This window comes from Oncorhynchus nerka, linkage group LG5 (genome assembly GCF_034236695.1).
Source record: "Oncorhynchus nerka isolate Pitt River linkage group LG5, Oner_Uvic_2.0, whole genome shotgun sequence".
Classification (NCBI taxonomy): domain Eukaryota; kingdom Metazoa; phylum Chordata; class Actinopteri; order Salmoniformes; family Salmonidae; genus Oncorhynchus; species Oncorhynchus nerka.
This window is the reverse complement of record NC_088400.1, coordinates 6,721,443-6,744,686: the sequence shown is the minus strand read 5'-3', so window position 1 is coordinate 6,744,686 and position 23,244 is coordinate 6,721,443. Positions and strand designations below refer to the sequence as shown.

At 39.0% G+C, this 23,244-nt stretch overlaps 2 protein-coding genes across 5 annotated transcripts in view; both read right to left on the bottom strand.

Annotated features, from left to right (window-relative positions):
• LOC115127145 (kelch-like protein 4) overlaps positions 1-23,244 on the bottom strand; it is a 95,090-nt gene that overhangs the window by 67,934 nt on the left and 3,912 nt on the right. For 2 of the 4 annotated variants that reach the window (XM_065018302.1, XM_065018303.1), the window contains exon 2: positions 21,231-21,313. In XM_065018302.1, the coding sequence (XP_064874374.1) occupies positions 21,231-21,310 (80 nt within the window). In that variant the 5' untranslated portion in view covers positions 21,311-21,313. Of the gene's footprint in view, positions 1-5,734; positions 7,269-21,230; positions 21,314-23,244 lie in introns of those variants that run through there. The other 2 variants (XM_065018301.1, XM_065018300.1) reach the window with 2 other exon arrangements.
• ahnak (AHNAK nucleoprotein) overlaps positions 21,331-23,244 on the bottom strand; it is a 77,338-nt gene continuing 75,424 nt past the window's right edge. Inside the window, exon 8 of the mRNA XM_065019022.1 lies at positions 21,331-21,351. Within this exon, the coding sequence (XP_064875094.1) occupies positions 21,331-21,351 (21 nt within the window). The remainder of the gene's footprint in view (positions 21,352-23,244) is intronic.

Genomic DNA, 23,244 nt, shown 5'->3' with positions numbered 1-23,244 from the left:
CTGTACCAGTTGGGCTTCAGTAGCTACACAGCTCATTTATTAGCTACTGTATAGTTAATCATGGGGAACTGTATAGTTAATCATGGGGGACTGTATAGTTAATTATGGGGAACTGTATAGTTAATCATGGTGAACTGTATAGTTAATTATGGGGAACTGTATAGTTAATCATGGTGAACTGTATAGTTAATCATCATGGGGAACTGTATAGTTAATCATGGTGAACTGTATAGTTAATCATCATGGGGAACTGTATAGTTAATCATCATGGGGAACTGTATAGTTAATCATGGTGAACTGTATAGTTAATCATGGTGAACTGTATAGTTAATTATGGGGAACTGTATAGTTAATCATGGGGAACTGTATAGTTAATCATGGTGAACTGTATAGTTAATCATCATGGGGAACTGTATAGTTAATCATGGTGAACTGTATAGTTAATCATCATGTGGAACTGTATAGTTAATCATGGTGAACTGTATAGTTAATTATGGTGAACTGTATAGTTAATTATGGGGAACTGTATAGTTAATCATGGTGAACTGTATAGTTAATCATGGTGAACTATATAGTTAATCATCATGGGGAACTGTATAGTTAATTATGGGGAACTGTATAGTTAATCATGGGGAACTGTATAGTTAATCATCATGGGGAACTGTATAGTTAATCATGGTGAACTGTATAGTTAATCATGGTGAACTGTATAGTTAATTATGGGGAACTGTATAGTTAATCATGGTGAACTGTATAGTTAATCATGGTGAACTATATAGTTAATCATCATGGGGAACTGTATAGTTAATCATGGTGAACTGTATAGTTAATCATGGTGAACTATATAGTTAATCATCATGGGGAACTGTATAGTTAATCATGGTGAACTGTATAGTTAATTATGGTGAACTGTATAGTTAATTATGGGGAACTGTATAGTTAATCATGGTGAACTGTATAGTTAATCATGGTGAACTATATAGTTAATCATCATGGGGAACTGTATAGTTAATCATCATGGGGAACTGTATAGTTAATCATGGTGAATTGTATAGTTAATCATCATGGGGAACTGTATAGTTAATCATGGTGAATTGTATAGTTAATCATCATGGGGAATTGTATAGTTAATCATCATGGGGAACTGTATAGTTAATCATGGGGAACTGTATAGTTAATCATGGTGAACTGTATAGTTAATCATCATGGGGAACTGTATAGTTAATCATGGTGAACTGTATAGTTAATCATCATGTGGAACTGTATAGTTAATCATGGTGAACTGTATAGTTAATTATGGTGAACTGTATAGTTAATTATGGGGAACTGTATAGTTAATCATGGTGAACTGTATAGTTAATCATGGTGAACTATATAGTTAATCATCATGTTATAGTTAATTATGGGGAACTGTATAGTTAATCATGGGGAACTGTATAGTTAATCATCATGGGGAACTGTATAGTTAATCATGGTGAACTGTATAGTTAATCATGGTGAACTGTATAGTTAATTATGGGGAACTGTATAGTTAATCATGGTGAACTGTATAGTTAATCATGGTGAACTATATAGTTAATCATCATGGGGAACTGTATAGTTAATCATGGTGAACTGTATAGTTAATCATGGTGAACTATATAGTTAATCATCATGGGGAACTGTATAGTTAATCATGGTGAACTGTATAGTTAATTATGGTGAACTGTATAGTTAATTATGGGGAACTGTATAGTTAATCATGGTGAACTGTATAGTTAATCATGGTGAACTATATAGTTAATCATCATGGGGAACTGTATAGTTAATCATCATGGGGAACTGTATAGTTAATCATGGTGAATTGTATAGTTAATCATCATGGGGAACTGTATAGTTAATCATGGTGAATTGTATAGTTAATCATCATGGGGAATTGTATAGTTAATCATCATGGGGAACTGTATAGTTAATCATGGGGAACTGTATAGTTAATCATGGTGAACTGTATAGTTAATCATGGTGAACTGTATAGTTAATCATGGTGAACTATATAATTAATCAACATGGGGAACTGTATAGTTAATCATCATGGGGAACTGTATAGTTAATCCTTTTGGGGAACTGTATAGTTAATCATGGGGAACTCTATAGTTAATCATGGGGAACTGTATAGTTAATCATCATGGGGAATTGTATAGTTAATTATGGGTAACTGTATAGTTAATTATGGGGAATTGTATAGTTAGTCATGGTGAACTGTATAGTTAATCATGGGGGACTGTATAGTTAATCATGGTGAACTGTATAGTTAATCATGGGGAACTGTATAGTTAATCATCATGGGGAACTGTATAGTTAATTATGGGGGACTGTATAGTTAATTATGGTGAACTGTCTAGTTAGTCATGGTGAACTGTATAGTTAATCATGGGGGACTGTATAGTTAATTATGGTGAACTGTCTAGTTAATCATGGTGAACTGCATAGTTAATCATCATGGGGAACTGTATAGTTAATTATGGTGAACTGTATAGTTAATCATGGGGAACTGTATAGTTAATCATCATGGGGAACTGTATAGTTAATCATCATGGGGAACTGTATAGTTAATCATCATGGGGAACTGTATAGTTAATCATGGTGAACTGTATAGTTAATCATGGTGAACTGTATAGTTAATCATCATTGGGAACTGTATAGTTAATCATGGTGAACTGTATAGTTAATCATGGTGAACTGTATAGTTAATCATGGTGAACTGTATAGTTAATCATGATGAACTATATAGTTAATCATCATGGGGAACTGTATAGTTAATCATGGTGAACTGTATAGTTAATCATCATTGGGAACTGTATAGTTAATCATGGTGAACTGTATAGTTAATCATCATTGGGAACTGTATAGTTAATCATGGTGAACTGTATAGTTAATCATGGTGAACTATATAGTTAATCATCATGGGGAACTGTATAGTTAATCATGGTGAACTGTATAGTTAATTATGGTGAACTGTATAGTTAATTATGGGGAACTGTATAGTTAATCATGGTGAACTGTATAGTTAATTATGGTGAACTGTATAGTTAATCATCATGGTGAACTATATAGTTAATCATCATGGGGAACTGTATAGTTAATTATGGGGAACTGTATAGTTAATCATGGGGAACTGTATAGTTAATCATCATGGGGAACTGTATAGTTAATCATGGTGAACTGTATAGTTAATCATGGTGAACTGTATAGTTAATCATGGTGAACTGTATAGTTAATCATCATGGGGAACTGTATAGTTAATTATGGGGAACTGTATAGTTAATCATGGGGAACTGTATAGTTAATCATCATGGGGAACTGTATAGTTAATTATGGGGAACTGTATAGTTAATCATGGTGAACTGTATAGTTAATCATCATGGGGAATTGTATAGTTAATCATCATGGGGAACTGTATAGTTAATCATGGTGAATTGTATAGTTAATCATCATGGGGAACTGTATAGTTAATCATGGGGAACTGTATAGTTAATCATGGGGAACTGTATAGTTAATCATCATGGGGAACTGTATAGTTAATCATGGGGAACTGTATAGTTAATCATGGGGAACTGTATAGTTAATCATGGGGAACTGTATAGTTAATCATGGTGAACTGTATAGTTAATCATGGTGAACTGTATAGTTAATCATGGGGAATTGTATAGTTAATCATGGGGGACTGTATAGTTAATCCTTTTGGGGAACTGTATAGTTAATCATGGGGAACTCTATAGTTAATCATGGGGAACTGTATAGTTAATCATCATGGGGAACTGTATAGTTAATCATGGGGAACTGTATAGTTAATCATGGTGAACTGTATAGTTAATCATGGGGGACTGTATAGTTAATCATGGTGAACTGTATAGTTAATCATCATGGGGAACTGTATAGTTAATTATGGTGAACTGTCTAGTTAATCATGGTGAACTGCATAGTTAATCATCATGGGGAACTGTATAGTTAATTATGGTGAACTGTATAGTTAATCATGGGGAACTGTATAGTTAATCATCATGGGGAACTTTATAGTTAATCATCATGGGGAACTTTATAGTTAATCATCATGGGGAACTGTATAGTTAATCATCATGGGGAACTGTATAGGACAGCGGAGTCAATCACCACCTTCCGGAGACACCTGAAACCCCACCTCTTTAAGGAATACCTAGGATAGGATAAAGTAATCCTTCTCACCCCCCCCCCCCTTAAAAGACCTAGATGCACTATTGTAAAGTGGCTGTTCCACTGGATGTCATAAGGTGAAAGCACCAATTTGTAAGTCGCTCTGGATAAGAGCGTCTGCTAAATGACTTAAATGTAAAAATGTAAATGTTAATCATCATGGGGAACTGTATAGTTAATCATCATGGGGAACTGTATAGTTAATCATCATGGGGAACTGTATAGTTAATCATCATGGGGAATTGTATAGTTAATCATCATGGGGAACTGTATAGTTAATCATCATGGGGAACTGTATAGTTAATCATCATGGGGAACTGTATAGTTAATCATGGTGAACTGTATAGTTAATCATCATGGGGAACTGTATAGTTAATCATCATGGGGAACTGTATAGTTAATCATCATGGGGAACTGTATAGTTAATCATGGTGAACTGTATAGTTAATCATCATGGGGAACTGTATAGTTAATCATGGTGAACTGTATAGTTAATCATCATTGGGAACTGTATTCATATACAATGGTAACTCATGCTGAAAATTACTCATAAATAAAACAACAAAATACAAAATAAAATCTGATAATTGTATTTGTATTTGACTGACAATAAGTATCGTAATAATGAAACAAATGTTACAAAAATGGACTCACAAAATAATGCAACTCAATTTAGGCTTTCACCTATTTGGAATAATGGCAGGCTAACGTTTTGCAATTTGTCAATGCAGACTTGTTTTGTGAACCTCCACCAGAGCTTACTGCAGTGTTGGAAAAAGTATCCAATTGTCATGACATGAGTAAAAGTAAAGGTACCTTCATAGAAAATGACTCAAGTAAAAGTGAAAGTCAACCAGGAAAAATTAATAAAAAATCTTAAAGTATTTGGTTTTAAATATACTAAAGTATTCAAAGTAAATGTAATTGCTAAAAGTGTAAGTCATTTCAAAATATATTAATGAATATATAATAAATATATAATTATAATATGATATATAACTAATAAAATATTAAGCAAACCAGGCGGCACCATTTTCTAGTTTTTATTTATTTATGGAAAGCCAGGGGCACACTCCAACACAGACATCATTTACAAATGATGCATGTGTAGGAATGACCAGGGATGTTCTCTTGGTAAGTGTGCGAATTAGATCGTTTTCCTGTCCTGCTAAGCATTCAAAATGTAACAAGTACTTTTGGGTGTCAGGGGAAATGTATGAAGTAAAAGAAAATACATTATTTTCTTTTGGAATGTAGTGAAGTAAAAGTAAAAGTTGTCAACAATATAAATAGTAACGTGAAATACAGATACCCCAGAAAACAATATACTGTAAGTAATACTTTCCAGTAGTTTTACTTATTAAGTCATTTACACCACTGACCTACTGTGGATGTAAACAAGGTGCAAAAGCAGTCACCTCTTGGAAAATACAACTGCCTCTGGCTTTACCGAACTTGGTTCTTAATCTGACTATGATTGTTTCGACTCAGTTAACATCCATACGTGTCTCTTGCGTTGCCATACCTGTGTCTTGCTTCCGTCTCCGAGGACTCCTCTACACTCTTCACATTCTCCCGGCTGCTCTTGGAGCAGTCCTCCTTCCTGGTGTTGTTAGGTGAGCTGCTGTTCTTAGGCAGCTCGTGGCCACCCTGCTGCTGCAGGTGCTGAATAATGTTCTGCTGGTGCCATGATTGATTACTGGCTCTGACATAGACAGGCGTGGGGGCCAGGATACTATGGACCGGACTGTTGCTGTTCTGCTTCCAGAGTCCCCCTCCGCTGCCACCTCTGTCCCGGGAGTGACTCTTCAGCCTGCCCTGGACTGGGGTCCCTCTGTGATCAAAGCTGCCCTGGAGGTATCCTACTCCTCCTCCTCCTCCTCCACCTCCTCCTCCACCTCCTCCTCCTCCTCCTCCACCACCGGCAGAACTCTGGGATGAATGACTAAACCAGCGCCAACGCAGCCTGAGAATCTGTTTCACGTCAAACTCTTTCTTCCCCGACATCCTCCTCTTTCTTTCTTCCTCTTTTTCTTTCTTTTTAGAGATGAAGAAGAAGGCAGCAGTCAAATGCACTAGTGTAGAATCCCCCTAAAACATGGAGGAGGGTAATGAAAAAGGAGCCTATGAATTCGGTTCCAGTATGTTCAGTACTGTACGCCTCCCTCCTCCTTTTGTCTTCTTCCTCCTCCTCCTCCGTTGTTCTTTTAGTGGAGGGCAAGAAGGTAATAGTCTTCTCTCTCTCTGCAGCTTTTGTCTCCCTGTGCCTGGGCTTATTTTCCTCCTCCCTCCAACTCTCTCTCTCTATGCCCCTCTTCTCTCTGTCTCTCTCTCTCTCTCTCTTTCTCTCTGTGGCTCTCTCTCTCTCCCACTCCCTCTCCTCTCTCTCTCTCTCTCTCTCTCTCTCTCTCTCTATGTCTCTCTCTCTCTCTCTATGTCTCTCTCTCTCTCTCTTTCTCTATGTCTCTCTCTCTCTCTCTCTCTTTCTCTCTATGGCTCTCTCTCTCTCCCTCGGTCTATCTCTATGTCTCTCTCTCTCTCTCTCTCTCTCTCTCTCTCTCTCTCTCTCTCTCTCTCTCTCTCTCTGTCTCTCTCTCTCTCTCTATATGTATCTCTCTCTCTCTCTATGTATCTCTCTCTGTTTCAGCTGATGTTCCTCCTGCTGCTCCCTGTTAGCTCAGTTAAAGCACATACATGACACACGTTCCCTCCCTCCCTCGCTTGTCTTCTTGGTCTCGCTCACTCGCTCCGCGTCCTCACTGCACACGCACACAGAGGAACCGAAACAGAAATGCCCATCCCATAATGTTGGACTAGGCAGCCCCATCCCCTCACCAAAGGGAGGGGGAGAGAGAGGGAGAAGGGGGTGGCTATCATATACACACAGCATGATGAGGTCACAGCTTAACCAAGTAAATCATCTCTTCTCTGAGGAAGGGAAGAAAAGAACGACAGCACTATATCCTCCATCTCTAGAAGTAGGGTTCCTCACCGAAAGCCTCACGCTATGCTATCATACAAGATGCACACACACACACACATCACATCTGCCTACACACTACTGTCATCCCCCCCCCGTCCCACGGCATCCCATAGGGAAAGAGGCTCTATCTCTCAATGCAGGCACTCAACCATGCAGAATAATGATTCTCTCCGTTCAGTCCTCCTCATACTGGTAGAAACGCAGCGTTAGCGATGATCCGTCAAGGTCGATAAGCTGGCCACTGCTGATCAGTTTTCAAAGACATCAAATTCTTACTTTTAAAATAAATGCAGATTAAAAAATGTAAATAGGTGATGTAAACATGTAGCCGCTTCCTGTAGTATTACATGGTTCTGGATGTAGACTTTAGGGTAAGGAATGAAGAGATGGTTTGATATAGTGTGCAAGGTAATCTGAGGACAATACAATGGATCTTGACAACATCCACAGCATAGGAAAATAAGAGTATAGTATAAGTTGCAGTATGGTACATTGTCCACAGTGATTCTTGTCGCTCTTTATGGGAAATGAGAAATTAAAGTTTCAGAAAAAAATTAAACATGCCCAAAAAAGGCTAGTGAAGTAATTGATTTGGATAATGAAGGAACGATGTGCAATGCCGAGTTAGATGTGGACGCCACAGACAGACCACGAGCTATAGCTCTGTAGTTGTGGTTTCTATAGTGATATGTTATTTGTGCTCCTACATCATAGTTGTTCCTGTATGGACAGGAGGTCTACTAATGACATTATAACCAAAGGACAGAACAGGAAAGGGGAAACGTCAGATTCAATCAACAACAATGTAAGTCATTTAAAAGTCCAAAGAAGAAGCATGTGGTTTATTTTGACACAGACCGTCACACCTTGTCAACACACTCTATGTTAATATCTTGTCAACACACTATGTTAATATCTTGTCAACACACTCTATGTTAATATCTTGTCAACACACTATGTTAATATCTTGTCAACACACTACGTTAATACCTTGTCAACACACTCTATGTTAATATCTTGTCAACACACTATGTTAATATCTTGTCAACACACTATGTTAATATCTTGTCAACACACTCTATGTTAATATCTTGTCAACACACTATGTTAATATCTTGACCACATACTGTATACATTATTACCTTGTCAATATACTGTATATATTAAAACCTTGTCACAACACTGTACATATTAATATCTTGTCAACATACTGTATATATTAAAACCTTGTCACAACACTGTACATATTAATATATTGTCAACATACTGTATATATTAAAACCTTGTCACAACACTGTACATATTAATATATTGTCAACATACTGTATACATTATTACCTTGTCAACATACTGTATATATTAAAACCTTGTCACAACACTGTACATATTAATATATTGTCAACATACTGTATACATTATTACCTTGTCAACATACTGTATATATTAAAACCTTGTCACAACACTGTACATATTAATATATTGTCAACATACTGGATATATTAATGCTGTTATGTTGCATAGATTGAATAACAAATACATGTGTATGGCAGTAGAGATATCATAAATATTTTAAGCCATGAATCATAAACTGAGATCAGAAGTCATATGCTTTCCCAAAACCCATATCAGTATCTGGAGATATATACTATTAAATATGGATAACACTTTACAATAATCCCATATCAGTATCTGGAGATACAGTATACACTATTAAATATGGGTAACACTTTACAATAATCCCATATTAGTATCTGGAGATACAGTATACACTATTAAATATGGGTAACACTTTACAATAATCCCATATTAGTATCTGGAGATACAGTATACACTATTAAATATGGGTAACACTTTACAATAATCCCATATTAGTATCTGGCGATATATACTATTAAATATGGGTAACACTTTACAATAATCCCATATCAGTATCTGATGATATATACTATTAAATATGGATAACACTTTACAATAATCCCATATTAGTATCTGGAGATACAGTATACACTATTAAATATGGGTAACACTTTACAATAATCCCATATCAGTATCTGATGATATACACTATTAAATATGGGTAACACTTTACAATAATCCCATATTAGTATCTGGAGATATATACTATTAAATATGGGTAACACTTTACAATAATCCCATATTAGTATCTGGAGATATACACTATTAAATATGGGTAACACTTTACAATAATCCCATATCAGTATCTGGAGATATACACTATTAAATATGGGTAACACTTTACAATAATCCCATATTAGTATCTGGAGATATACACTATTAAATATGGGTAACACTTTACAATAATCCCATATCAGTATCTGGAGATATATAATATTAAATATGGGTTTCACTTTACAATAATCCCATATCAGTATCTGGAGATACAGTATATACTATTAAATATGGGTAACACTTTACAATAATCCCATATCATTATCTGGAGATACAGTATATACTATTAAATATGGGTAACACTTTACAATAATCCCATATCAGTATCTGGAGATACAGTATACACTATTAAATATGGGTAACACTTTACAATAATCCCATATCCGTATCTGGAGATACAGTATACACTATTAAATATGGGTAACACTTTACAATAATCCCATATCAGTATCTGGAGATACAGTATACACTATTAAATATGGGTAACACTTTACAATAATCCCATATCAGTATCTGGAGATACAGTATACACTATTAAATATGGGTAACACTTTACAATAATCCCATATCAGTATCTGGAGATATATAATATTAAATATGGGTAACACTTTACAATAATCCCATATTAGTATCTGGAGATACAGTATACACTATTAAATATGGGTAACACTTTACAATAATCCCATATCAGTATCTGGAGATACAGTATACACTATTAAATATGGGTAACACTTTACAATAATCCCATATCAGTATCTGGAGATACAGTATACACTATTAAATATGGTAACACTTTACAATAATCCCATATCAGTATCTGGAGATACAGTATACACTATTAAATATGGGTAACACTTTACAATAATCCCATATCAGTATCTGGAGATACAGTATACACTATTAAATATGGGTAACACTTTACAATAATCCCATATTAGTATCTGGAGATATACACTATTAAATATGGGTAACACTTTACAATAATCCCATATCAGTATCTGGAGATATATACTATTAAATATGGATAACAGTTTACAATAATCCCATATCAGTATCTGGAGATATATACTATTAAATATGGGTAACACTTTACAATAATCCCATATCAGTATCTGGAGATATATAATATTAAATATGGGTTTCACTTTACAATAATCCCATATCAGTATCTGGAGATATATACTATTAAATATGGGTAACACTTTACAATAATCCCATATCAGTATCTGGAGATATACACTATTAAATATGGGTAACACTTTACAATAATCCCATATTAGTATCTGGAGATACAGTATACACTATTAAATATGAGTAACACTTTACAATAATCCCATATCAGTATCTGGAGATACAGTATACACTATTAAATATGGGTAACACTTTACAATAACGTACCTTTTATAAAGCGTTTATAAAGAGTTTATAATTACGTTATTGACGGTTATTTTTTTAAAAGGGTACCTTATTGTAAAGTGTTACGTAAAGTATATAGTATTTACAGAATGCAATTTCCTTTGTCAATATGCTCAAATATGAATGCTTTTTATACTGTACACCAGCAAAGATGAATGATTTCTTGCTCGTACATGCTGCTGAGAGGGAAAGATAGCCTTGCTGACTGTTGACAGTAGATTTCAATGTGCTGCAGCAGTGTGTCTCATCTTTCTCCTAGCCTCATGCTCTGTATATAAAGGGTTACATCCCAAATGGCACCCTATTGCCTATATAGTGCACTACTTCTGACCTGAGCCCTATGGGCCCTGGTCAAAAGTAGTGAACCAAATAGGGAACAGTGTGCCATGTTTGTAGCGCAGCCTTTATATACAGAGGAGAGGAGGAATTTACAGCTCTTGTTACACGCAATGACTTATTCATATGCTGTGAGCCATCAGTTGACCGTTACACTGACAGGCCAAGAAAATATTAAACAATTCTCTCTCTCTCTCTCTCTCTCTCTCTCTCTCTCTCTCTCTCTCTCTCTCTGTCTCTCTCTCTCTCTCTCTCGCTCTCTCTCTCTCTCTCTCTCTCTCTCTCTCTCTCTCTCAAACTAAATGATAATGAATCAAGGCTAAAACAATATTGATAATGAAGCAAAGCTAAACTAAATGACAATGAAATGCAAAGCTAAATTTAAATTAGAATGAATAAAAGCTTGAACTAAATTATAATGAATCAAGACATATTGTTTTAGTCTTGATTCATTATAATTTTGTCTAAGCCTTGAATATTTTATCACCTCTCAAATATTTACTGTGCCTTCAGAGAGTATTCACACCCCTTTACTTTTACACATATTGTTGTGTCAGAAAGTGTGATTAAAATTGATTTTATTTAAATGTTTTGTCAACGATATACTCAAAATACTATGTAATGTCAAAATGGATTTAAAAAAAAAACATTTGTAAAAAAAATAATATATATATATATTTTTTTAAACACATCTTGATAAATATTCAACCCCCTGAGTCAATACATGTTAGAATCACCTTCGGCAGTGATTACAGCTGTGAGTCTTTCTGGGTAAGTCTATTTGAGCTTTGCACACCTGGACTGTAGAATGTTTGCACATGATTCTATTTGTAATTATTCAAGCTCTGTCAAGTTGGTTGTTCGTCATTGCTAGAAAGCCATTTTCAAGTCTTGCTGTAGATTTTCAAGAAGATTTACAAATCGGGAGTTTACATACACCTTAGCCAAATACATTTAAACTCCGTTTTTCCACAATTCCTGACATTTAATCCAAGTAAACATTCCCTGTCTTAGGTCAGTTAGGATCACCACTTTATTTTAAGAATGTGAAATGGCAGAATAATAGTAGAGAAATTATTTATTTAAGCTTTTATTTCTTTCATCACATCCCCAGTGGGTCAGAAGTTTACATACACTCAATTAGTATTTGGTAGCATTGCCTTTAAATTGTTTAACTTGGGTCAACCATTTTGGGTAGTCTTCCACAAGCTTCCCACATTAAGTTGGGTGAATTTTGGCCCATTCCTCCTGACAGAGCTGGTGTAACCGAGTCAGGTTTGTAAGGACTCCTTGCTCGCACACACTTTTTCAGTTCTGCCCACAAATGTTCTATAGGATTGAGGTTTTGTGATTGAGGACTTTGTGATGGCCACTCCAATACCTTGACTTTGTTGTCCTTAAGCCATTTTGCCACAACTTTGGAAGTATGCTTGGGGTCATTGTTCATTTGGAAGACACATTTGCAACCAAGCTTTAACTTCCTGACTGATTGTCTTGAGATGCTGCTTCAATATATCCACATCATTTTCCTTTCCTCATGATGCCATCTATTTTGTGAAGTGCACCAGTCCCTCTTGCAGCAAAGCACCCCCACAACATAATGCTGCCACCCCGTGCTTCACAGTTGGGATGGTGTTCTTCGGCTTGCAAGCCTCCCCCTTTTTCCTCCAAACATAACAATGGTCATTATGGCCAAACATAAACCATTTTTGTTTCATTAGACTAGAGGACATTTCTCAAAAAATTACGACCTTTGTCCCCATGTGCAGTTGCAAACCGTAGTCTGGATTTTTTTATGGCGGTTTTGGAGCAGTGGCTTCTTCCTTGCTGAGCGGCCTTTCAGGTTATTTTTTATTTTTTATTTCACCTTTATTTAACCATGTTGGCCAGTTGAGAACAAGTTCTAATTTACAACTGTGACCCGGCCAAGATAAAGCAAAGCAGTGCTACTCAAACAACAACAAAGTTACACATGGAATAAACAAGCGTACAGTCAATAACACAATAGAAAAAAATAAGTCCATATACAGTGTGTGCAAATGGCATGAGGAGGTAAGGCAATAAATAGATAATAGTAGCGAAGTAATTACAATTTAGCAAATTAACACTGGAGTGATAGCTGAGAGCCTTATTGGGGCGGCAGGGTAGCCTAGTGTTTAGAGCGTTGGGCTAGTAATCAAAAGGTTGCAAGTTCAAATCCCCAAGCTGACAATGTACAAATCTGTCGTTCTGCCCCTGAACAAGGCAGTTGGAGACTTATATTTATACCTAGCCTCTATCTTAGATTGTAGGACTGCCGAGTTGTTAAGCATATCCCAGTTTAGGTCGCCTAACAGATGGAACTCTGAAGATAGATGGGGGAGCAATCAATTCACATATGGTGTCCAGTGCACAGCTGGGAGCTGAGGGGTGTCTATAACAGGTGCCAACAGTGAGAGATTTATTTCTGGAGAGATTAATTCTTTTAATTAGAAGTTCGAACTGTTTAGGCATAGACCTGGAAAGTATGACAGAACTTTGCAGGCTATCTCTGGAGTAGATTGCAACTCCACCCCCTTTTGGCAGTTCTATCTTGACGGAAAATGTTGTAGTTGGGGATGGAAATCTCAGAATTGTTGGTGGCCTTCCTAAGCCAGGATTCAGACACGGCAAGGACATCAGGGTTGGTGGAGTGTGCTAAAGCAGTGAGTAAATCAAACTTAGGGAGGAGGCTTCTGATGTTAACATGCATGAAACCAAGGCTTTTGTGGTAACAGAAGTCAACAAATGAGAGCTCCTGGGGACACACAGGGCCTGGGTTAACCTCCACATCACCCGAGGAACACAGGAGGAGTAGGATGAGGGTACAGGCTAAAGGCTATAAAAACTGGTCATCTAGTGCGTTGAGGTCAGAGAATAAAAGTAGCAGATTTCTATGATATTCGTTTGCTATCCGGGAGATGCGCCTGGCTCGCGGCTAACTGGTACTAGCTTCGGGACAAAGACGCTAGCCAATATAGCCACAAGGTAGCAGCGCTGATCCGATGCAAAGGCCCAGAGCTTACGGCAAGAAACCGGTGGATTATTGGATTCTGGTCGTGTAAGTGAAGAGTCTGGGAGGCATCAGCTGTGTAGCCGAGTGATCACTGAGCAGGCCAGTAGGTGGGCCTGGCTCAAAGCTAGCTTCGAGGCTGGGCCACTCGGTGGCAGCTAGCTAGCTGTGATAATCAGGAGTAATGGTCCAGGGCTTACGGCAGGAATCCGGTGTTGTAGTGGAGGAAACAGTCCGATGCTGGCAGGCTGGGAAGTGTTATCCAGGCTAAAAGTGGCTGTTGTCGATGCAAAAGGTAAAGGCCGCTAGCAGTGGCTAACAATGACAAAATAGCTTGTAGATAATTAGCTGGTTAGCATCTGATGGAGGTTCTGGCTATAAGGTCTAAAAATACTGTTGTTTGTACAGATGAATGTGGTACCTTCAGGTGTTTGGAAATTGCTCCCAATGATGAACCAGACTTGTGGAGGTCTACAATTTTCATTCTAGATGTCTTGGCTGATTTCTTTTGATTTTACCCTGATGTCAAGCAAAGAGGCATTGAGTTTGAAGGTAGGCCTTGAAATACATCCACAGGTACACCTCCAATTGACTCAAATGATTTGCCTATCAGAAGCTTCTAAAGCAATGACATCACTTTCTGGAATTTTATAAGCTGTTTAAAGGCACAGTCAACTTAGTGTATGTAAACTTCTGACCCACTGGAATTGTGATCCTGTGAATTATAAGTGAAATAATCTGTCTGTAAACAATTGTTGGAAAAATGACTTGTATCAATGCACAAAGTAGATGTCCTAACAGACTTGCCAAAACTATAGTTTGTTAACAAGAAATTTGTGGAGTGATTGAAAAACGAGTTTTAATGACTCAAACCTAAGTATATGTAAACTTCTGACTTCAACTGTAAGTCAAAACTGTAACTATGCAACTACAGAACACTCAATGTCATCTTGGCAAGCAACTCTGTTGTCTATTTGTCCTTGTGTTTAAGGTCCTGCTGAAAGGTGAATTTGTGTTCCAGTGTCTGTTGGAAAGCAGACTGAACCTGATTTTTGTCTTGGATTTTGCCTGTTCTTAGCTGTGTTCCGTTTATTTTTTATCATTAAAAATTCCCTAGTCCTTGCCGATGACAAGCACACCTATAACATGATGCAGCCACCACCATGCTTGAAAATATGAAGAGTGGTACTCAGTGATGTGTTGTGTTGGAGTTGCCCCAAACATAACGCTCTGTATTCAGGACATAAATTAAAACATTTTGCAGTTTTACATTAGTGTCTTATTGCAAACAGGATGCATGTTTTGGATTATTTTTTTATGTCCAGGCTTCCTTCTCTTCACTCAGTCATTTAGGTTAGTATTGTGGAGTAACTACAATGTTGTTGATCCATCCTCAGTTTTCTCCTTTCACAGCCATTAAACTCTGTAACTGTTTTAAAGTCACCATTGGCCTCATGGTGAAATCCCTGAGCGGTTTCCTTCCTGTCACGCATCTGAGTTAGGTTGACTTTCCTGAGCGGTTTCCTTCCTCTCGCTCATCTGAGTTAGGTTGACTTTCCTGAGCGGTTTCCTTCCTCTCGGGCATCTAAGTTAGGACGGACGCGTCTATCTTTGTATTGTATACTGGTTGTATTGGTACACCATCCATAGTGTAATTAATAACTTCACCAGGCTCAAAGGGACATTCAATGTCTGTCTTTGTTGTTTTTACCCATCTACCAATAGGAGCCCTTCTTTGTGAGGCAATGGAAAACCTCCCTGGTCTTTGTTGTTGAATCTGTGTTGGAAATTCACTGTTTGACCGAGGGACCTTACAGATAATTGTATGTGTGGTGGTACAGAGTTGAGGTAGTCATTCAAAAATCATGTTAACTGTACCTTTTAAGCCTCTAGTCAACAGAATAGTATCTCTTCTCATAGAGCAAGGTTGAGGTCAATTTCATTTAAATCCTGTCAATTCAGGAAATACACTGACATTCACATTCAAATTATCTTCATTGCTTCTTATTGGAGAAACATTTTGACTTGGAATTTCATTTACTTTCTGAATTGACTGGAATTGAAATGGAATTGACCCCAACCATGTCATATAGCATAGCTCCCTTAGATTTGATGCTACTGTGACTTTAATTTCCATCATACAGTACATTTTTATAAAAAATATTTTAAAAAAATAGAAAAAGATTAGTTTCATACATTGTATGCTGCATGTTAAATCTATGCAAGTAAACAGCAGGGATGCCAGGTCACGTGTGGAGAACAAGGATCATTATTTTTTATGTTTCTGCTTGATACCCCTTCTATCTAACTATATCCAAGGGGGCCACAGATATTAAATTATTAAACAGGAATTCTCCCTCTGTAATGTATCATCGAATAACTTAACATTTCTAGACTTCATGTTCAAAAGCATTGTACTGCGTATACTGTAACGTATTCAGAATGAAAAGTTCCACTGATGAAGTTTTCAATAAGTGTAATACTTTACAATAGGTAACACATTTACATGTGTAGGACCAGTTTCACAGACAGGGCGTCGATTAAGCCAGGAGTTTGGCCTTAATGTGTACTAGTTAAACTAGGACATTTAAGTATCTTTCACGAACGTGGCTTAAATTTGGCTTAGTTCGTTGGAGACTATGGAGTCATGGAGTAAGGTAAGTAAGTCTAAATGCTTAGTTCGTTGGAGACTATGGAGTCATGGAGTAAGGTAAGTAAGTCTAAATGCTTAGTTCGTTGGAGACTATGGAGTCATGGAGTAAGGTAAGTAAGTCTAAATGCTTAGTTCGTTGGAGACTATGGAGTCATGGAGTAAGGTAAGTAAGTCTAAATGCTTAGTTAGTTTGGAGACTATGGAGTCATGGAGTAAGGTAAGTAAGTCTAAATGCTTAGTTCGTTGGAGACTATGGAGTCATGGAGTAAGGTAAGTAAGTCTAAATGCTTAGTTCGTTGGAGACTATGGAGTCATGGAGTAAGGTAAGCAAGTCTAAATGCTTAGTTCGTTGGAGACTATGGAGTCATGGAGTAAGGTAAGTAAGTCTAAATGCTTAGTTCGTTGGAGACTATGGAGTCATGGAGTAAGGTAAGTAAGTCTAAATGCTTAGTTCGTTGGAGACTATGGAGTCATGGAGTAAGGTAAGCAAGTCTAAATGCTTAGTTTGTTGGAGACTATGGAGTCATGGAGTAAGGTAAATTAACCTAAATGCTTAGTTCGTTGGAGACTATGGAGTCATGGAGTAAGGTAAGTAAGTCTAAATGAGCACACCTATGTTATGCCTGATTAGGTTAAGTATGAGCACATTGCTGTTGGTTTCCTCTCTGAAACTGGGTAACAATGTTTGAAAAAGTGTATACACCTTGGACATTGATGGAAAACCAGTTGTTATGGTTACGGTACTCCTCAGCATCAGGAGTTGATGGAGAAAGAGTTGTTATGGTTACGGTACTCCTCAGCATCAGGAGTTGATGGAAAACCAGTTGTTATGGTTACGGTACTCCTCAGCATCAGGAGTTGATGGAAAACCAGTTGTTATGGTTACGGTACTCCTCAGCATCAGGAGTTGATGGAAAACCAGTTGTTATGGTTACGGTACTCCTCAGCATCAGGAGTTGATGGAGAACCAGTTGTTATGGTTACAGTACTCCTCAGCATCAGGAGTTGATGGAGAACCAGTTGTTATGGTTACGGTACTCCTCAGCATCAGGAGTTGATGGACACTTGATGGGAACATGACATCCATCTAACCAGCCAATCACTCCTGGGAAGTGTACCATATTCATAGAATTGCACTTTATAGTTGGCTTGGCCAGCAGCATCAGGAAACTAGATGTAAAGATTCCTCAGTTCACAAAATGGCCCCTGCAGACTTTACAGTTGGCTTGGCCAGCAGCATCAGGAAACTAGATGTAAAGACTCCTCAGTTCACAAAATGGCCCCTGCAGACTTTACAGTTGGCTTGGCCAGCAGCATCGGGAAACTAGATGTAAAGACTCCTCAGTTCACAAAATGGCCCCCTGCAGACTTTACAGTTGGCTTGGCCAGCAGCATCAGGAAACTAGATGTAAAGACTCCTCAGTTCACAAAATGGCCCCTGCAGACTTTATAGTTGGCTTGGCCAGCAGCATCAGGAAACTAGATGTAAAGACTCCTCAGTTCACAAAATGGCCCCCTGCAGACTTTGAACTATTCTACACACAGTTGCGTCACTGGCACCACACAAATCACCAGTTTCACGATGAATGATTCCAGATGCCAAAAACCTCAAAGTGATCAGAACTTGGAGAAAATTGGGTAATGACTATCCCCTTTGAGACAGAGAGGAAATTCTAGGCTCAAGCAAAGATATTATCTCCAATACATTTTCTTTGTACATACGAAAGTGGTCTCGAAAAGCTATTTCATCAAAGTATAGTTTAATGGATTACTCCTATCCACAAGTACTAGTCTGGCTGGCCTCTGTAGTGCATGTTGGTCTTCAATTAGATATTACAAATAGTCCAGGCTTCCTCACAAACAGCACTGAAGCAGAAGTTAAACCTGCCTCTTTGAAAGATTAATTTAAGCTTTAATTTAGTCCTGGAGTAGCTCTCCTCCCTCTTGCAATCGACTTGGTTTAATCCAGAACAGGCTAAATCTACGACTATTTTAAGATAAGTCTGTGCAAGTCTCTTTGAGATAAGACAGCTCAAAACAGGCATTTTAGTCTGGGACTAGGGCTTTATCCTTGTGTGTGAAACCGGCCCGTAACTTAAGGGTCAGTCCTAAAGCAACTGTATCCTATGGGGCGGCAGGGTAGCCTAGTGGTTAGAGTGTAGGGGCGGCAGGGTAGCCTAGTGGTTAGAGTGGAGGGGCGGCAGGGTAGCCTAGTGGTTAGAGTGGGGGGGTGGCAGGGTAGCCTAGTGGTTAGAGTGGAGGGGCGGCAGGGTAGCCTAGTGGTTAGAGTGGAGGGGCGGCAGGGTAGCCTAGTGGTTAGAGTGTAGAGGTGGCAGGGTAGCCTAGTGGTTAGAGTGTAGAGGTGGCAGGGTAGCCTAGTGGTTAGAGTGGAGGGGTGGCAGGGTAGCCTAGTGGTTAGAGTGTAGAGGTGTAGCCTAGAGGTTAGAGCGTAGAGGTGGCAGGTAGCCTAGTGGTTAGAGTGTAGGGGCGGCAGGGTAGCCTAGTGGTTAGAGTGTAGAGGTGGCAGGGTAGCCTAGTGGTTAGAGTGTAGAGGCGGCAGGGTAGCCTAGTGGTTAGAGTGTAGAGGCGGCAGGGTAGCCTAGTGGTTAGAGTGTAGAGGCGGCAGGGTAGCCTAGTGGTTAGAGTGTAGAGGCGGCAGGGTAGCCTAGTGGTTAGAGTGTAGAGGCGGCAGGGTAGCCTAGTGGTTAGAGTGTAGAGGCGGCAGTGTAGCCTAGTGGTTAGAGTGTAGAGGCGGCAGGGTAGCCTAGTGGTTAGAGTGGAGGGGCGGCAGGGTAGCCTAGTGGTTAGAGTGGAAGGGTGGCAGGGTAGCCTAGTGGTTAGAGTGGAGGGGCGGCAGGGTAGCCTAGTGGTTAGAGTTTTGGACTAGTAGCCGGAAGGTTGCAAGTTCAAATACCCCCAGCTGACAAGGTACAAATCTGTTGTTCTGCCCATGAACAGCCAGTTAACCCACTGTTCCTAGGCTGTCATTGAAAATAAGAATTTGTTCTTAACTGACTTGGCTAGTTGAATAAAGGTAAATACTGATCTCATTTTCCTAAATAAAAAGGATTTATTTTTTGTCCACGGGAGACGTCTTAATCACGAGACCATGATACGTTGTTACCCTTTCATAATTACCCCAAGTGGTCTTAGCTACAACACAAATTGATGAGATCTAATTATGGCAACACTACAAGCCTCCTTGAATAAATATGTTGATGTTTCTATAAAGTGATGTTTTCTTCACTGACTTTTATTTCACCTATATTGATTTGTATTTGTATTTATTATGGATCCCCATTAGCTGCTGGCAAAGCAGCAGCTACTCTTCCTGGGGTCCAGCAAAATTAGGACAGTTTGTACAGTTAATACAAAATTGATACAGCTAAGTCAATCTTAGATGTTAAGTCACCCTCCCTATTTGAGCGGTTCTGGGAAGCCCCACCTGTCTGCTCTCCTCCAACACTCTGTCAGTGGATCTGACTTCAAGTGTCAGGTTTCACACCCCACTTTTGCGTAGGGAGAGACATGTCACCTTTTCTGGCCTTTCCTGACAGAACCCAGCCCGGGAGACTACATATGAAAGGTGACAGTCTAGTAAATCCAGAAATCGGCGTTTCATCCTGCTGTGATTCGCCGCTGAATTTAGAGCTCTCAATATGAAAAGATACTAAATCATTTTGTAGAATTGAAATTCAATCACTTTCTCTTGGTCAGAGAGTAACGAAATCTACACAACATTAAACAATACATTCATTGGAGTATAACGGTGACAAATGGTGCCCACAAACTGTTAGGACCTACATAAAGCTGTCCAAAAAACAGAGTCCCAACACCATACCACTGCTACACCTGGCTATTAGCAGAGCCTTGTCTTGCAGTGAAACAGTTCATTCAGCCTCATTTACTGCCTTAAAAAAACATAGCTGATATGGCTGAGTTGCTAAAACAAATGTGGTTTCTACCTAGAATTGAGACAAACTATGGCATAAGGTGACAACGAGCGGATAAGAGGCAAGCCATCATTTCGAATAAGTAATTAATGAGCGAGCTCGGACAGACATAGTCAATATAACTATTTGTTCAGCCATTCTTACAGTATTCTCCCTGTACAGGAAGTCAGAACCGCAGGATAAATATAGGGGGCATATAAGCAGACAATGAAAGCTCTTACAATATTCAATGATGACATTTCTCTCAAACAGGCTATAGGCTACATGTGCCTCACCAAGTCAGAACAGTAGGCTAAATTATGAGGGGAAATGGGCCAAATTATTAGGGTGAGGCACCTGGGCTACTAACAGCTTGCTACACAACATACACGTAGTATTACTTTCTTAGCATCAGTATACATATCTCCCTGGCATATTACATCATTTATGCAGCAGCATACAAGACATTTTTGGACTCGCCTTGTTGTGCTGTGGTCACTTGAACAGGAAGGTGGTGCAGTGGTCCTTTGTGGGCAAATGTTGTCATCAAAGTCTGGCATTCTCTGAAAAAAAAACAAGGTCAAATCATGATGTTGGAGCTCTAGAAAGAGGCCCGAGTTCCCGAGTTAGATGACTGTTTAAAACTTTCCCAGTCGAAGCTCGTTTTTTTTTCCGAGTTCCCAGTTGTCTTGAACTCACTGAAGTCTAAGATTTCACAGTTCTGAGTTTCCAGGTGTTCTGAAAGTGTCAGAAGTCATGCTGGATTGACAGCATGGCCAATGTTGAATGTTTATCCTTTTAAGCTTGGAGAAGAGACCCTTAAACCTAGACTTGGACGACACACCCACTCCACAGAATAGCAGGTTAGTGATTGCTTTGGAATGCTTGCAGTTAGCCATGGATTCCTTCCATACCACTCTTTGATGAATTTGCGATTTCCAACTTGTTGTGTAATGTTTATGCCCAATGTCAGATGAGCACCAATATATTTTATCTATAATTTCTCTTCATAATTCCTCTTCATATGACAAGGATGGAAAAGGATTTGCCGGTATATTGTTGACTTGAGTCATGATGATGACCGCTAGCTAAGATTTTGAAAGTATGATGTTGACATGGTCAGTCCAATCAAAGCTACTGTAGATATAACGTGATATGACGTCATTTTTATCTGTGGCCAATGACCTTGAGCCTTTTTGGATGGGCACTTCTAATGTAACTCTATGGCAGCACCCAATGGGCTTGAATTTTCTTCCCGTAGAATTTATGGTGACGTAGTGTCCCTATGAGTGACAGAACACTGAGGCAACTAGACAACATTACCAACACCTGCATTTTGGAGCTGCCTTAACTAAAGAAAACACTGAGCTGGGCTGAAACACCTGCATTTTGGAGCTACCTTAACTAAAGAAAGCACTGAGCTAGGCTGAAACACCTGCATTTTGGAGCTGCCTTAACTAAAGAAAGCACTGAGCTAGGCTGAAACACCTGCATTTTGGAGCTGCCTTAACTAAAGAAAGCACTGAGCTGGGTTGAAACACCTGCATTTTGGAGCTGCCTTAACTAAAGAAAGCACTGAGCTAGGCTGAAACACCTGCATTTTGGAGCTGCCTTAACTAAAGAAAACACTGAGCTGGGCTGAAACACCTGCATTTTGGAGCTGCCTTAACTAAAGAAAGCACTGAGCTAGGCTGAAACACCTGCATTTTGGAGCTAGCTGCCTTACTCAAGAAAGCAAAAAAGAGACCATATTTGTATCTGGCTTTATTAAGTAATTAATTTGTCATTTTTTTCCCCCGTTGTTTGCAAACTGATATGTGACACATATTAATGCCAAAACATGAAAAACAAGCACAAAACAGTTATTGTTTTGCTAAACAGCTGGGGCTCAAAACAGGTGGGTATCTACCCCACTTGACCTGAATGACAGGTCACCACTGGGTGGGTACCTACCCCACTTGACCTGAATGACAGGTCACCACTGGGTGGGTATCTACCCCACTTGACCTGAATGACAGGTCACCACTGGGTGGGTATCTACCCCACTTGACCTGAATGACAGGTCACCACTGGGTGGGTATCTACCCCACTTGACCTGAATGACAGGTCACCACTGAGTGGGTATCTACCCCACTTGACCTGAATGACAGGTCACCACTGGGTGGGTATCTACCCCACTTGACCTGAATGACAGGTCACCACTGGGTGGGTATCTACCCCACTTGACCTGAATGACAGGTCACCACTGGGTGGGTATCTACCCCACTTTACCTGAATGACAGGTCACCACTGGGTGGGTATCTACCCCACTTGACCTGAATGACAGGTCACCACTGGGTGGGTATCTACCCCACAGGTCACCACTGGGTGGGTATCTACCCCACCTGCCCTGAATGACAGGTCACCACTGGGTGGGTATCTACCCCACAGGTCACCACTGGGTGGGTATCTACCCCACTTGACCTGAATGGCAGGTCGCCACTGGGTGGGTATC